General features: G+C 35.8%; 1 protein-coding gene across 2 annotated transcripts in view; it reads left to right on the top strand.

The window, feature by feature from the left end:
- Positions 1–11,140, top strand: part of ALKAL1 (ALK and LTK ligand 1) — a 37,230-nt gene extending 26,090 nt beyond the window's left edge. Inside the window, exons 3-6 of one of the 2 annotated variants that reach the window (XM_030266199.4) lie at positions 740–793; positions 4,869–4,949; positions 7,550–7,626; positions 10,471–11,140. In XM_030266199.4, the coding sequence (XP_030122059.4) occupies positions 740–793; positions 4,869–4,949; positions 7,550–7,614 (200 nt within the window). In that variant the 3' untranslated portion in view covers positions 7,615–7,626; positions 10,471–11,140. The remainder of the gene's footprint in view (positions 1–739; positions 794–4,868; positions 4,950–7,549; positions 7,627–10,470) is intronic. The other variant, XM_032746969.3, reaches the window with a different exon arrangement.
- The last annotated feature ends 5,993 nt before the right edge of the window (positions 11,141–17,133 follow it).

Raw genomic sequence — 17,133 nt, 5'->3', positions numbered from 1 at the left:
GAGATCTATTGGTTCTGAGGATATTTACTCGCATCAAAAGTTTCTGCTGACAGCCAGAGGCAGCCTCCCATTGAAAAAAAAAAGAGGAAAAAAAGAAAACGGAACTTTATATTTTTGTGTTAGTTGCATTTGCTGTTCTTTGTGATTTTGTGTGTTCTGAGGCTTCTACTCACTTTTACTTTCTGGGAAAAAAATGCCATAAATGGAAATGGAATATTTTAAAATTCACAGCAGTTTTCACAGGAGAGGAGGACCATTTTTTTTCACTAATATTGAAATGAAAATGTGCGTGGCCCATGTTTATTTTAGGTGATTTGTAGGAGAATTTTCTCCTCAGGTACTTGTTATTTCAAAATTCAAAAACTAATATTTAGTTTGTATTTATCTAAGTATTTTACATAATTTCTTCAGGTACTTACATACTTGTAAGTATGATAATTTATATTATTTGCAGTCTTTCTGTGCTTACAGCCCCACTCAGACCTAGGATGTGCAGAAATTAGTTCAGAAAATGATTGTGTGTTGTAGGATGACCATTTAGTATTCATCTGGGAAGTACCCGAAATACTTCACAATGTTGTTTACATACCCACACCCCCACAACTATGAAAATTAATACTAGTTAATTTGGGAATCTATTTGGTTTCTGTACATCAGACATCTTGGCATATTATGCTTTCAGAGCTTTTACTGTAATTCCTAGGCTACATAAATATGATTTTTTTTCTTCTCTCCTCAGAAATTTTTCCAAGAGATTCCAGTCTAAAAGACAAGTTCATAAAACATTTTACAGGTAAGGCAGCTGCTTGTGTTTTCCCACATGTGCATAGTCTAAGTAGCTATAAATGTCACACCACTAATTTTTTTGAGGCTCAGCATTTCTGAGCCTAACATTTCTGAAGTTAAATGTGGTCTAAAATAACTTTCAAAATATGGTAAGTTAAAACATTATTTAAAAGTCATTGTTAAACTTTTATCCTCCTATTGTGCTTTCCATGTTTATTTTCACATTCACTAATTTTAGAACTTCTCATTGGACTGCACATATTTTTAAGAAAGATGCCTTTGTGGCCAAGTAAGTTTTCACCAAATCAGGGAAGATTTTTTGCATCTGTGTCATGATGTCTATGTGTGGATACTTATTTTTATAGTGGAAACAGAACAAGGAAAAATTCAATTAGTGTAAATGAAAAATAAAAATAACTTGCTGTTTCAAGTATAAAATTTTATGATGATTACAACCAAGTACTTGAAAACTGAGAAGCTGTATAATGCACTTAACTTTGGGACTGTATTGTAACAACTGAGAAAAATATTGTACCCTCTGAATATATGCATTAAAAGTTGCTAATGACGAGGTGCTTGCACTTATTCTTTGCTCTCCAGTTCCAGCTTTCTGTAACTCAGAAAAGTGAAGGTCTCAAAGTATGACATTGCAAATCTCATGGTGATTTTCAGGGTTATTTGAAGTATTGAAACTAAAAGATAGAGAAATGGTTGGACATCAGAGCATGAAAAAGATAATTGGAAATAATGATGCATATCCTCTTTGCTGGAAATTTCAGGCAGTGCTTAACAATAAAGGAAAGTATTTGTTATCTCTTTTGCACTGGGGAAGTGTATTCCAGCCCTTGGGATAAGCACAACTTTCAGGATCTTTCTGCCAGTCGCTCACTGAAACCCAAGGGAATCTACAGGAAATGTGCCAGGGCCAGCTGGCCCTTCACCCTTGCAGTAAACAAGAGTAATTGTGAACCTGATCATTTTCAGTCCATATGAAAAAGAAATTAACATAGAGCTTCAAACTATGCTATGTGACAGTGCAACACTGAATATTCCTCTCCTGGGAAGGACAGACAAGAGAGATTTGTTTATGTTAGTACTTAATCAATTTCCTTTTCATTTTTAGCTTTGGAAATTCCTCAGTTACCATAAAAAGATCAACATAAGAATCTGGGGAAGCTAAGTAATGAATACAGAATGAGTTTCATTACTCAAAACCAGGGAAAAACAACCACGAGTTTTACAGAAGTTATTGTGAGAGTGGTAAATCATAGAAAAGAAAAAGAGGGAAAAAAACCCTCTTGAAAACCTGTCTCTAGACCTATCCATTAAATTAATAATCCTTTTCTGCATGAGTAGTTGCCATCAAAATTGCTGAAATTACTTGAGTAAGATTAGCTGGAATGAATGAGGAACGCAGGATCATTCCAAAATACCGAAGTTTATTTGTTGGCTCAGAATTTCTGCCAACGGTAAGCTTTCTTTTCTTTCTTTCTTTCTTTCTTTCTTTCTTTCTTTCTTTCTTTCTTTCTTTCTTTCTTTCTTTCTTTCTTTCTTTCTTTCTTTCTTTCTTTCTTTCTTTCTTTCTTTCTTTCTTTCTTTCTTTCTTTCTTTCTTTCTTTCTTTCTTTCTTTCTTTCTTTCTTTCTTTCTTTCTTTCTTTCTTTCTTTCTTTCTTTCTTTCTTTCTTTCTTTCTTTCTTTCTTTCTTTCTTTCTTTCTTTCTTTCTTTCTTTCTTTCTTTCTTTCTTTCTTTCTTTCTTTCTTTCTTTCTTTCTTTCTTTCTTTCTTTCTTTCTTTCTTTCTTTTCTTTCTTTCTTTCTTTCCTTTCCTTTCTTTCCTTTCTTTCCTTTCTTTCCTTTCTTGCTTTCCTTTCCTTTCTTTCCTTTCCTTTCTTTTCTTTCTTTTTCTTTCATTGTCTTTTGGTTTCTTTTTCTTCCTTTTTTCCCTTCCCTTCTCTTTCTCTTTCTTTCTCGTTCTTCCTCTCTTTCTTTCACTAATTTTTTAATCTATCTTAAGATCTTCAGTGATGGAGGTTTCTGCATTTTTTAATTTTATATTTTATTTTATTTTTCGTAGATTTATTAGACCCTGTAATCAAAGGCATTTTCTTGAAATACAGTGGAGCTTTGGGTTTTGTCCTTCTGTTCTAATCATAATCTTCTAGCAGCCTTCGTTAATTTAACTGTATGATTACAGTTCTCACTAGTTCAGAATTAGGACATCCTAAACTAATGAAGTTGTGAAAAAAAAAAAGAGAGAAGCTGAAATCAATATTATCTTTACAGTTTCAGGGCTAGGAAAGCTATTGCACAATTATCATATGCCAGGAATAATAGACACATTTTAAATCCAAATAAAAACCATATGTAACAGTCCTTGAATATAGGAAAAATCATAAATATTCTTGTGAGTCATAAAGTAATCTATCAATTTAGCTCGGAAAGCCAGCTGACACAGAGTGTTTTGTAAGGCACAATAAAATTAACAGCCTATTTTTGACGACAGGGAAGAGAGCTAAAAAATCATATATTATCTGAAGGGACATGGAATTTATTTAGTGACAAAAGCCAGTGTTGTCTCCATATATGCTGGATAATTTCAAATTACATAGTTTTCCTTGAGCTTAATTACTCACTCAGATAAAAAAATATGGCAACAATATTCCAGTTCAGACTTGCAAAGGCTGCTCTTTCAGTTTGTTGAAAAGCTTATTTGTGGCTGAAAAAAATCTACTGAAATCCATGTACTACTGTAAAATAAATCTGATCTTCAAGTCTGTTCACTGTCATAGAGAGGAATCTTCTCTGGAGCTCATGGCAGTTTGGCTTCACTATCCAGAGAGAATTAGCTTGATATATTTTACCAGGCCCATAAACCATCTTTAAAGTTATGAAACAAGTATTGCTTGTTTCCTAGCTTCCTCTGAAAGGAAAGTTGGCCAACAAAGTCTGCTTCATGTTAATAATTTTGTAGTGTTGCTTGAAGCAAGCTATTCTTATTCAGAGTTCCTATTTGAACTAAATTTAGATTTAAATTTAGTCCTATTCACTTAACATCAGTTTATGTCAATGTTTTCAGTCCAAACCACAGGATACTCATCCCCAGCTGTCAGTGACAGTCTTGCTAAGCAGGTTATGGTATGCAAATATTGCATTTTTTCTCTCCTTTTCAACTTGAATGTCACAAGTAATACTTTCCTGGGGCCATCAGTGATTTTGGAAGGGGTCTTTGGCAACTTCTTACAGTTGAGCCATGTTTTATAGAAAAATAAAACCATAGAATGGTTTGGATTGTAAGGAACCTTAAAGATCATCTAGTTCCAACCCCCTGGCCATAAGCAGGGAGACCTTTTTATCAAATATTAATGTAAACCAATGGCACTGTATTCCAAAGAAGAGAACAGCACACTGCACCCTGGACATGCAGGGATTTGCCTTGCCAAAGATGGAACACACCTGCATTCTGCACATTGTATGCTTTTTTACTAGGGTTATTTTATCAGGAGATCAGGTTCCTAGATGTTATTCAGCTGTCATTTTTTTTCCTTCAACACCCACACTGTATATTAAGAATTTTATAAACCATCTATGTGCAAATTAAAAGCATTAGTACATTAAAGTACTTCATCTTTCCAGGGGTTAGAAACTCATATTTTCTTTAAATGTTGCTTTTGTCTTTACAAATAGCATCCTCAGTCCAAGTGCATTATTCCTGCTATATTAAACTACAGACAACTATTGAACAAATGAAATTCTATTGTAATTGCCATTCTATTTTCCACCATATAAGAAATTTTACTGCTAATTTTGAATTACTGGAATTTCAAGGCCAAACCAACCCCTCATTTTAATGTGTAATTTTTCTTTTATTTTTAATATTATGAGCATAAAGGCACAGCAACAGATTTTTTTTCTGTTATTTCACTAGCATTATTATACTTGCGTTGCATTATAGTTTTTTAAGGTTTAGTAAAAGACTAAATGCAATTTTAGCCAAGAAAAAATGGACTTAGTGCTATGTGTTGTTGTCATTCATTGAAGCTGCAGAGCAGTGACACTCTTGTTAACTCCTTACTTTCAAACAGGGCCAGTCACATTTTCCTCAGAGTGTAGCAAGCACTTTCATCGACTGTATCACAACACAAGGGACTGCTCAACACCAACCTGTAAGTAGCAAAGTACCTTCTAATGCTAGCTGTGATACTTGCTTGAAAGCAACACAACTTTTCTATTAAGTGTTTGATGTCCTGGTCCTTTTTTAAATAGTTGCTCTTTAGCACTACATTAAACAACATACCCAAGGTCTTCTAATATATAAAGATTTTCTGTTAATGCACTTGCTGTCAGCTGAGCATCATGGAGTTCCTTCAAAGTGATACTGAAATAAATGAAATGAAAACTACACTGAAAAAAATCAGTAGGGCATGCTTATGCAGAGGGCAGATATTCTCCTTCTTGCTCTCTTTAGCTTTCCTTGTGCAAGATAAAATCTGAACCATTCTTTACCTTCTCTTAATGCTTAATAGTAGAGTTGTATCTTTGGGGTTTAATATATTTCAGATTATGAGTATAATTTTCTATTACATGCCCATTGTTAAAAAACATAAAATAATTTGATTCATCATTCTGTTATTGATACTTTCAGTTCTCATCAAACAACCTTCTTTGGATGTTACAGACTTTATATGCCAGAAACTACCTGTGCTATATTTACAATAATGTGCCAAGATCTATCATCTACGTTGAACAGTGTGTCCCCAGCCTAAACCAATAGAAAAATGCCAACACTACAGTGAAACATGGAGGGCATGAAGAAGGAGAAAAAAGACAAGACACACCCAATTTCCTCCATCTTGTCCCCTTTGAACCCCTAATCTAGAATCCTAAAATTTTACTTTTACACCCGTGCCACACTTAATTATTACTCATATCAAACATTCCGAGATTGTAATTCATCCTATAAGATTGAAAACTCTTTTCCATGGACAGATCAGAGACAGCGTCTCTGGGGGCTCTGTACAGGGGGGTTCCTGACCCCCTGCCAGGGTCCCAGGCCTTCCAGGGCAGCCAGAGGGAAGCCCTGGATTCCCACAGTCAGAGACACTGAAAAATAGAAGTTTTCTTGGATAGAGTGGATAAAAAAGCAAACAAAAACCTAAAACCAAAATGGAAATTCTTTAAGTAGAAGTTACTTCAGCATTCTCTAGTGCAATGGACAATCGAATTAAAGTCAGTCGAAAATAAGCAGTGTGTTTTAATTAGAGAAGGTGAATCTCATTATGGATGTGTAAGCACAAACTGTGGGCAACGTTTAGTGCTTTGGAAGCTTTTCAAAGTTTAATGTGAAAAAACAATGGCACTTTTTGACTGCATCACTTAGAAGTGCTGTTTGTGAGCAGCTGAGATGCTCTCTCACCATAGCTCAGCGCATCAGAAGATTTAGTGTTTGAAAGGAGATGGAGCAGCCCTCATCTCCATTTGCCTTTACACTTACCAGAAGCTGGAATTTAGGAATCCATGGCTGATCCTCAAAAGATATACATTCAGCTTTCTAAGTAGACACAGGAGTAGGCAAGGCATATTTCTATTACATGCTGTGCAACAAAAATGCCATGTTGCATGTTGTATGCCTTGGCACATGGATCCAGAGCATGTGAATATTATTTGGACTCATGTATTGCCTGAGTGTTTCACTTTATTTCTAAAGAGACACAGTAATATTTTCCTTCTAATTAAATAGTTTTTCTTAGAATTAAAAAGAAGACTGTGAATTTGAATGGTGTGAAGAACTTATTTTTTAGTTCAACTATCAAAGCAAATTGTAAAATAAAGAGGGTGATTCAAAACACAGCAGAATTTTGTCCCCCCCTTGCATCAAGCAAACCCAAAGCAGACAATGAGTTACATTCACGTGAAATGTTCTGTTCTAAAAGTGAAAGCCAAATCTTCAGATTTGTCTCTACCTTATCGATCGCTCAGGCTGATCATGGCCAAGATCTTTCCATGTGTCTTTAGAGGGGTTTGTTGTTTTCCGTCAGGGACACCTTAGTCATCATGAGATGTCTGAGGATGAGTTATTTCCTCTCCTTCTGACATGGGTATACACTGTACAAATATTTTCTAAGGAACTGAAACCCAGGTAGAAATAACTTTCTTACTGTTTGGCACAATTTATATTGTTTTATTAAAATACTTATCAATCAAGAGAAAAAATTAGCACCTATGAATTTCTTGTAGTAAATATCAGAAAGGATGGCAGTGACTCAGTGTTCACTTGAACCAAGTGGTCATTTGAACCAAGGGCACACAACAGGGGGATTGGAAGTGGGAGGTTAGTATCTTTAATCTGATGATTAGGAATTTTACTTAAATGTGAAAAATATAAAATTAAATCGATATCAATACTAAATGGAACAATAAAATGTTTGAAACAGCCTGACTTCTGACTATGTTATAGTTATAGTTAGAATAGCCTCCCAGCTAATGAGTTAAATTCCTGGTCTTCCACATCCCAGTAGGAAACTTCCTGGAAGAAATTTAGTTCCTTCCATCACTTGTACTTTTCCTCCAGAGCACTGATTATGCTAAGGTACAATCTAATATTGCATCTTGCACACATAATTTTGTGAATTTCCATCAGATAACAGTTTCACTGTGTAGAGTGTCTGAAATTCAAGTACAAACTTTACATTTAATTTTATGCAGTTTTTTTAAGGATATCTGGCAACTGAGATTCATTATTGCTGTGGGTAATTCTGTTTTATAGATTACAAAAGGTGTGCAAGATTGCTAACGAGATTAGCAATGAGCCCTTTGTGTACACAGTCCTAGGATGTTTGCTATGTAAGTATCATTTTCCCCACTCATTTTCTTATTTGTTGAATGGTCTAGTGGTTTACTTCACACTTGTACCTTGTTATCAGGTGTGCATACAAAAATATGGTATTATCAGAGTGTATCAACATGCAGCTTTGACATTTCAGAACTGACTGGCTCCTCCTGGAGATACAGAGAAGCAAAATTACCTCTGACAAGCCCCGCTCTAATTTCCTACAAGTCACTTGTGGCACTGCAGTCCATAATTATGCACTGGGTGGCCTCTTGCTGTTCAAAATTTCATGAGGGAGTCTGCTTGGTGAAAGAAAAATGCCCAAGGACATCATCAGCACATTTATTTCAGGCCATTCTGTAGAGGACTTTGTTGTTAATCCATGGAAGAAACAGAATGTCTTGGTCTCAGGTCTACCAATGCAATCTTCATAGATCACCTCTCAATTAATTTCTGAGACTCCTTTTCATTACCATATTGTCTTCTGAGAATTTCTGAAAAGTTAATAACCACTTCATTATGATGGAAGGAAACTGAACATAAAGATGTGGAAAGCTAAAGGTTTCACTAAGTAGTCTGAGGAAGAAACCAGTCCATTCTTGTTTATGAATAGCATGTCAAATGTTAATTACACAGCATTGTCACTGATAAAAGTAACATCTCCAAGTGAGCTGTTTTCCCCTGTTGTTTGAATAATAATATGATGGTTATACTTTCAAAGATTAATTGCAAATACACACACCGATTGTTATTATTAATCACTAAAATGTATAAGTTCAGTGAATTTTATTTATTTAAATTTCTTTAAAGATGGTTTCCTTTCACCACCTCCTCCTGACAAATACTGCAAGCTTGGAGCTTGGGGGAGTTGTGTATGTCACTTCTTCCTGCATCAAGGCTTTAATTCATACTAATCAAAAATAAGAAAAGAGTAGGATATGAGTCAGTGTTAGCTGATTTGATTTCTCCGTGGAGGTGGGATTCATTTCAGTGGCTGTGCTTTAAAGGATATGGCAATATTTCAATTATGAGAAGAAATGACATAATTTATTTCTCTTCCTTTCTTCTTAACAATTTTCAGTCCATTTGGCCTCTTGATTTCCAGGTGTTGCCGATGGTTTTGGATATACCAAGGACAGAAAACCTGAGACTGATTAGGCATCTCATTACTTTGCCTGTATCTCCTTTTCATTACTCAAGGCAGGAACCCTTTTCTGAATACCCTAATTAAAGAAAAAAAAAAGGGGGGGGTTTCTTTAATTCCTGTTTGCTTTTTAATATTTTCTTTTAAATCTCAGCTTTCTCAAACATCCCACTCTCTTACTTTCTGCAGTTTTACCTTTTTCGTCTCTGTTTTTCCTTTATCTGTATCCATTTACATCTCTGGATTCATGTATCAGGCCATTCAGAGAGATTTCTGGTGTTCCAATTTTTTTTTCTTTTTCTTTTAAGAGAATGAGTCAAAGATCTGCCTACATATCCACAGTACAGAAGCATCTATCTCATCCTATTTCCATCTTTAAAACACAAAAGGATCAAAAGTTGCTATGATTTGCAAAGCCAGGTGTTTTAATTTGTCTGCCAAAAATACATTGGAAGACATGAAAAATAGGGAAGAAAGGTTTTAAATGGTAAGCATTGCTAGCAGCTCGTGTGCACTGCATTCACTTAAAGTCGTATCTAGGCTGGCTTTCTCTCTACTTTGTTAAGAATAGAGAAAACATTATAGGAAAAAGTAAAGCCATGATCTGAGAGTTTCCCAGCTGTTTCTGTGCTCCCTCACTCCATTCCTCCACTACGTACAGCGGACAGTTTCCATCATAAATAAGACATCCTCAAATATCCATATTTACTCATATCCACTGATTCTTGGACTAGAACCATTTTCTTGAGAAGGGTGAAGTGTGGCAGGTGTTTCTCTCTCTTTCTTGTCAGTTGGGAGTGCAACAAAGGAGTTACATACATTCATTCCTCAATGTCATTGCATTTCTAACATGATTCTCTGATTGCTTCTACTTCATCTTTTGGCACACGGGATCTGTTTTCCTCACCACCCTCGCACTAGTGTAGAGAGGACGTGGCCATACATCCTGTTGCTTGGAAGAAAATTTTCCTTCAATTTAACATCTGACAGAGTCTTGGAGATTCTTGTTTGCCTTGAAGAAGGAGGCTCTCTCATTTGAAGAACTGAAAGCTCTTTTTAAGCCTTTTCCTGCCAGTACTAAAATAGGCTGTCTTTTCCTCATTAAAAAAAAAGAGCTGCGGTGCTATTATGCAAATATTTTCCTTCCTCATCTGTAAATATCCGGCTATTCATAGAAGACGTGGTCTTTCCTTCCTCGAAATGAACTTTTTCTTGGGGCAAGCTAGCCGTCTGCCCGCGGGATCTGGTCGCGCAAGCCGCGGCGGGATGCTTCAGCACCATGGAGAGACGCCGCACCCCGGGCAGCCGCTGGGGTGACTCCTGGCAGGGATACCGAGCACATGCTGCCCTTACGGCTCTTAGAGGTTTGGGTGGGCTTATTTTCATTTCCTGAGTCAGATCCCTGCAAAGGGAAGTAAAGGATTTGATGAAACCCAGAATGTAGAACTGCACGTGGCTATGTGCATGGGGAGCTTCCCTGCAGGTGCAGCAGTGCAGACCTCTGCGTGTTAAACCTCTTGGCACTGATGCTGAGGATTTGCCACGGCAAAACTCATTAGCGTTCACAGGAGGGCAAGACCCACTGGCATTTGAAGTTAATCTTATGATTTATGCAATCTGCAGGAAGCTGTGGTTTATGAGCAGAATTTTGCTAAGCGGTCTGCTTCTCTGATTTGAAACTAGTTATAAAATGGCATGTCCTTTTCTCTTGCAGACTTTCTACCAAGGAGAGAATTCTGATTTGCCAAGAAAGTGCCTTGAAATCTTCAAAAATGGAGAAGACATCTTTGATCTTTTTGATTTACAATGTTTTGTTACTAGATGCGTTTTATTTTCATATATTTGTCCAACATTCCATATTTGTGTGAAACATTATTTTATTTTGTAAATTTGTTGCCTATAGTTCAGACAAGCCAATTATTTAAATACATTGTATATGAAGAATACTAATGATATACTGATTAAATGTTATAACCGTTTGCAGGGAGTTGGTAAAATTTTGCTGTTTCTCTTGTTCCGTTGTATTTACATTGTTCTGCTCAGGCTCTTACTCTCATTATTTGCACTAACTTGAAATGCAGAAGTCTGTGTAACTGAAATCTGAATAAGCTGTAAGTGGGGAAGTTTTACTTGCCATGGAAGATATTTTATATTATGAAGCTTTGTTAATATATACATATGTATTATTGTGCATCAGAAAAAACTTGCTCAGAAATGCACCTTGCTTTCAGGAACATTTGTATGACTATTCTGGATTTTCATCAGTTACATTTGTACCGGCACTTATGGAAAGAATTGCAAATAATGTAAATATAAAGACTGGAAAACTGCAATGCAGTTTTGGTGGAATAAAGAACATAAAAATAAACTATTTTACAGGAGGGGTTATTTAAGTTTATTAAGAAGTCACTTATTTAATAGGTATATTTAATCTACTGGTGAACTTGAAATACTCTTCCATTGAGTACTTCAAACTCGTGGGTTTAGTATTTTACAGCATTTCATTTTCGTGAGGTAAATTTTATTCAGCCATTTATTCTTCAGCTGAATAAGGTGTGAACAAAAATACACCATGTACATAGTGTGAACAGCAGAAAACATCTGCAAGTATGCAAAGAGGATAATAAAAAAGTCTAACAGGAGAAAAAATGCTTTAAAGCATAACACCATAAATCCAAGGGGTATAATGAATAAATTTAGCTGGTGATATATCAGCCTTAAATATTTGGGAAGACTTCAGGGCACAACTGCTATATATTTTTTATTTAAAATCAAATTGTATTGGTAATATTTGCTATCCATTTGCTATCTCTTCTCTTTTATTGAAAGTTCATGGGATTGCTTTACAAAGAACCTAGTATCCAGGAGGGTTTTACAGTCAGACACAGAGTAATTGACAACACACATTGATTACTATGCTCAAATCACAATTCTTGAGATTAATTGACCATTTGAGATAATCCCTTCAGATTAAATATTATCTCTACCCTTTCCCTCAATGTGGGCTTCATGAGCCCCTTTGCTTCTATGCCCAGCACTTTTCCCACTACAGAATAGCAGGAAAACTTTGCCCTGGGATTCCTCATCAAATAGTAAAGAGCTGCCTTGTATCCAAAGGAGTTTTCTTTATTCTTTCAATATGTTCAGTGTATTACTGCACCAAAGGTATGCAGTGTCTTCTGATGCTCTAAGCAGACCAACCCACAGCATTTAGAAGTACTTACTTCATCTATAGTCCCAGCTAGGAGGTTGTCCTGTACTCTGTATTTGTGGTTAACTGGATTGGTTTTCTAACTTTCTACAATCATGTTCTTTCGGTAAGAGCAAAGTTTTCAAGTCTCCTTCTAATCCATGTTGGAAGCAATAATCATTCTGAAAATCGTAGTGGTTTGAATGGTGAGAAGGATATGTTTAGATCTCTGTGAGTAACATACTTCACAGAAATATTATTGGCCAAAACACTTCAGCAGAGGAGAGGATGAGGCTCAGAGCAGGCAATCAGTCTCCAAGAAAAGCATTTGTCATTAGTCTCGCTTTGATTTTTCCACTCTGGTTTGCTAACTTCTCAGTCTAAAAAAATTTTCTCATTTCTTTCTTCAAGGGACTGAAAAGAATTCAAGTATTTGTGATTTTTTTTTCTGAAAATTACTTTTTACGCCGTCTAAATTCCAATGAGAAGACCTAATTTGGGTTATTTAATAAAATTTTTAAACTCAAATCTAATGTGCTAAATCAAGAGCTTCACCTTTGAAAAAACAAAGAAAAGTTATTTCTATGGCATTGAAAAGTGATCACGTCCCTGTCTTAGAGAAGATCCACAGATGTCACAAAGATGCAAAACAGAGATTAATATGACAAGTTAAAATATTTATGAGGGAAAAAAAAGAAATAATGAAATGATTAAAGGGACAAAGACCCATAGTTCTTCTTTCCCAGAAATCAAATGGCTTAGATTTTTTTTTTTTTTTCTGGAAACAATTATTCTTTGAGACATTTGTGGCATGGATCCCTTCTTTCTGTTTGGCTCTTTTTTGATGCACAGCATGCTCTAAGTAGCTGGAAATGCACCCAACTTTTTTAAACCACCCCTCTACACGTGTTTGTAACTATACTCCATCATGATTTTTAGATGCAGGGATGATAAAGTTAGTAGCAGAAAAATAATGAAGTAGCATAACAGAGCCACTTTCCTTTTTAACCTGACACATAAGTTTTAAGATCTGTTAATGGTCCTACATTTTATGAATCAGGTCTAGAGGATGATCTTTGAAAACATGGTAAAGAACCAAATGCCATAGAAGCTGAGAGGATATGATACACTCAAGTAAACTGTAGTTTTGTCACATTTTCACATGACCATTTTCTCTTCCAGATTTTCTTTCTCTTTTTTTTTCATGCAATTGAATCAAAATATATTTTGGCTTCAGAAATACTTCTGATTATGGCTTTTCCCATTATTGTGCTGTCCTTGTATGCTCAAAATTTATGTCTAATTTCTGTCCTGGTGGAGAATACTGGATGGGGACATAGCCAGAATCTACAGTAATGCCTCATCCCAATTTTTCACTCTGCTAAAAGTTGTCTGTTCACCTTTTCCAAAAAACTTCATTGCTCCAGACTTCTGAATTACTAAAGATAACCACTGTCAACAAATACTGTTGTTGGTCTGGCATACTGCAGAGAGAAGGCCAACAGCATAAGGCAAACAACAATTTAACCTGGATTTGTGTGAATGGAGACTACAACCCAAAGTTCAATTTTTTGTCTTTATTGCTAAGACCATCTTAATTTTTTGTCTCAACACTGTGAAAGTTTTCCCAGTCTGTGCTTTGAGTGCTATTCATATGCAGGACAGAGACCCTATTCTCGTCTCAGAGAGGTTAAAGCCACAGAGTAAAACAGTGTGAGGAAAGTGCACATGAAAAGGATGAACTTTTGCTGATCAGTGAGGTGGAAAATGACTCCCTTGTCAGCTGTCTAAATGCATCACTTGGAGATTTAACAGCAGAGAGCAAGACGGCCAAGAAGAGTTTTATAAGGAACTTTTCTGTTGTGAGGTCTCTCATACAATGAGAGGGGGGCTTTTAAAAAAAAATTTAGAAGAACTCAACACTGCATATAGGAACCCAATATTTCCCACATAAGAAATAAGTGATGGTATGAACACCTTGTAAGTGTCAGAAGCTGAAATTTTAGCATGGAATGAGACATTAGTTTAAAAAAAAAAATTATACCATGGAAGACACCAAAAATGAGAATAAGCAAAAATGTGGGAAAGATTAACTGCAAGATTCACCTTGGACACCAATTGTGAAGAAAAGCAAAAGTGTTGGGACAATAACTGAGATGTAAAACAACAAAATGAATTTATGTTCAAATTATATATAAGACTTTATTAATGGCCATGTTGGTTTTCAGCTACAGGAGGAAATGGGTAAAGTTGAGACATTAGATAGATAAATACACTAGGCATAGGAGATGTAGAAATCCTAATTATTTCAACATGGCCAATGAAACCATCACCTCACAGACATTCTTTTCATCCCATCTGATCCTCCTTGTCCTACATGAGATCTCTTTTTCACCTGGGTCAGTAGTTTGCACTGGTCAGAAGAAATAGAGATGCTGCTTATAGACCTGTCAGAGCTACCCAGCACAAGATGGTTTGGCATGACACTCTGAGCTGCAACAACTGATCGGTGCAGAATAGCTGTCATGCTGGGCAAGAAAGTATCTGCCTGAAATACGTCCCACTGCTCTCACCATCCCAGTATCAAGGGCTACCCACACTGGGCCTGAGCTGGGAAAGACTGCTATAGAGAAGCAAAAGAGAGGTACAAATAAAAAGAGTGAGGGTAGGCAGCACTTAATACTCTGGAGTATGAGTTTGAATTGCCTAGGGTAAAATTTGATGCTGGTCTACATTTAATTTCTTTCCTCCTCCATCAACCATACAATAGCTGAACTTTCCACCCAGTCTTATCTCCTCACTGTCTCTACGAATATGAAAGCCTTATCCTCTGCTCACAGACAGGTATTTAAAAAAAATAAAATCAAATATAAGCCATTATCATAAAAGTCCACCAAAGAAAGAACACAGTGAATATAATTTGTGAATCTTTCATGTAGCTTCACTAGGATGATAATTCTTAAATATTTTGCCAGATAAATTTATACCATTTTATAGCATGGTTTTTGATTTTAGACCCAAAGATGGGTATTTTTTTTCACCCATACCAGCATACCTTTACTGTCCATGTAGAGTGTTATTAATGTAATTACACTGCACAATATAATGAGTATAATTAATTTCTCTTTGGTGCTCATTTGTCCTTATCACCCCTGTAATTCTATGGAAGTGCAATAATTCTACCCCTTGCTTTAGCAGCTGATTCATTTTCTTACTTGCAGGATCAGAAAACATTTGTTCCCTCCTATTAAAGATATTTATTCTAAAAAGGAATAGTCTTGTCATTGGAATTGCTGTCCATCTTTACAGTGAATATTGCATTTTATGTATGAAGCAACAAGTTCAAGGAATAATTACGTACTCATTTACTACAAACAAAACAGTTACCTTTCTTTATTTGAAATATTCACTGAGGGTCATACACTCTGCAATATGCCATTTATGCCATTAGCCTCCCTTAGAACTCATTGTCTAAATAGTACATAAATTAAATATTTCCAATCTGTGTAACTGATATTTCTTTTCTAGTAACATTCACTTTAGTTAGAGCTGAACAATGAATTTATCTTTTCATGGAAATATTTCACTTCCATATCTCAGAAATGTTAACTTGAAGCCCATCATTATATTTGTACATACAGTGTAACATGACTTTTCTCATATGCATTGCTTTGTGATTATCCAGGTCAAATTTATTGTTTTCATTGTTTCCCTGTCACTCAGTATCTTAAGTTCTGGTAGAAATATTTTACAGATAAGCTTTCATCTTGGGTATCCAAAGTGACTTGTTATCATCAACGAAAGTACTTAAAGTTAATCAATTTTTGATTGTGCTTCCTTAGAGAGGAATTCTACAAAATAAAGGGAATATTTTTCATTTGGTCATAAGAAAGGTCTAAGAAAGCAAATGAAACTGCAGCCTTTTCTTTCTTTTCCATTTTGAACCCTGCTTCTCTCAATAAATATGCTCCTGCCTTGCCATGTTCTCCCTGCTTCCACTGGAAGATACGAGGATCTATATAACTCACACATTCCTGAATGCCACTTTGAGTGCTTAGGTAGTGCTATATGGATATCCCTTAATTTGTGTCTCTAAACTTCTGTGGACTTGAGCTATTTAGGGCTTTCAATGGGAATAATTTCTCCTCATATGATCTCCACATCCTTACTGCCTTACCCATACAGTGTCTATCACTAACTCCATGGTGTAATTCTCTGTCTGAAAAGTCTATATGAGGATGTACTCCATAGGAGCTGACTATGGACAAATGTCAGGATGATGTTTTGAAAGTATAAAACCCTGAATAATTTCACTGTCACATTCTGAGATAGTCTTTTAATGGCAATTTTTAGCATTTTTTGTTAGAGGACTGAATTATGTTTATTAAATTATGGTAATTAAAAGTTGCCCTTGTGTAATAGGTTAATTCTGCATCTTAAGAGGTCTCTCCCATTAATATACCCCAAAGAAAAGCAATAAATGACACTGATGACATCAGAAACTGAAGCTTTCAAGATGGGGTAAAAGGGTCTTAAATGTTACCTGCTCCTGAAGAGTTGCTTCATCTTTCCTATAACCTGAGAATAATTTATACCTCTGTTACATGAATTGTACAGATTTCAGGGCACAGTAACCAGGCTCATGGTTTATTTACAGGTGATAACCAGAGAAAAAATATTGAATGGCTGCTTCTGAACTCTAGAGCTTTGAACATATCCAGTACGCACAGACCCAGGGTACAAAGCAGACTGACACAGCACATAAACCATCAGATTATATTTTGTTCTCACTTGAACAACAGGAATTTGTTTTCAAGTTGTTCTGGGGCTGAATTGCTCTTGGGGAGACTGGATGTTGTCAGTTTATGGAGTTATATTGCATTTTACCAAATGAAATAAGTGTATCCATGATACTGCTTGAATTCTTGCAGTTAATCCGGACAGTCTCATGGCTGGAGGCTGACACCAAACTGAGCGTCAGAGTTCTGACAAAACTGCCTTGCTCTTCGCTGTCTGATATCCTCAGGCCAGCATGGATAACAGTTCCTCAAGCCCAATGCAAATCTAATGGAGACTGTCAGAGTCACGAAATGTGAAAATAGAAAATTTAGAGTGTACTTATTTTTTTCCTGATTAAAAAATATACAACACTAAGAGCTTTCAGAGATATCCAAGGCAATGGCAAAT

This window comes from Taeniopygia guttata, chromosome 2 (assembly GCF_048771995.1).
Source record: "Taeniopygia guttata chromosome 2, bTaeGut7.mat, whole genome shotgun sequence".
Taxonomy (NCBI): Eukaryota; Metazoa; Chordata; class Aves; order Passeriformes; family Estrildidae; genus Taeniopygia; species Taeniopygia guttata.
The sequence above is the reverse complement of the archived record's forward strand: the minus strand, read 5'-3'. Positions and strand labels throughout refer to the sequence as shown.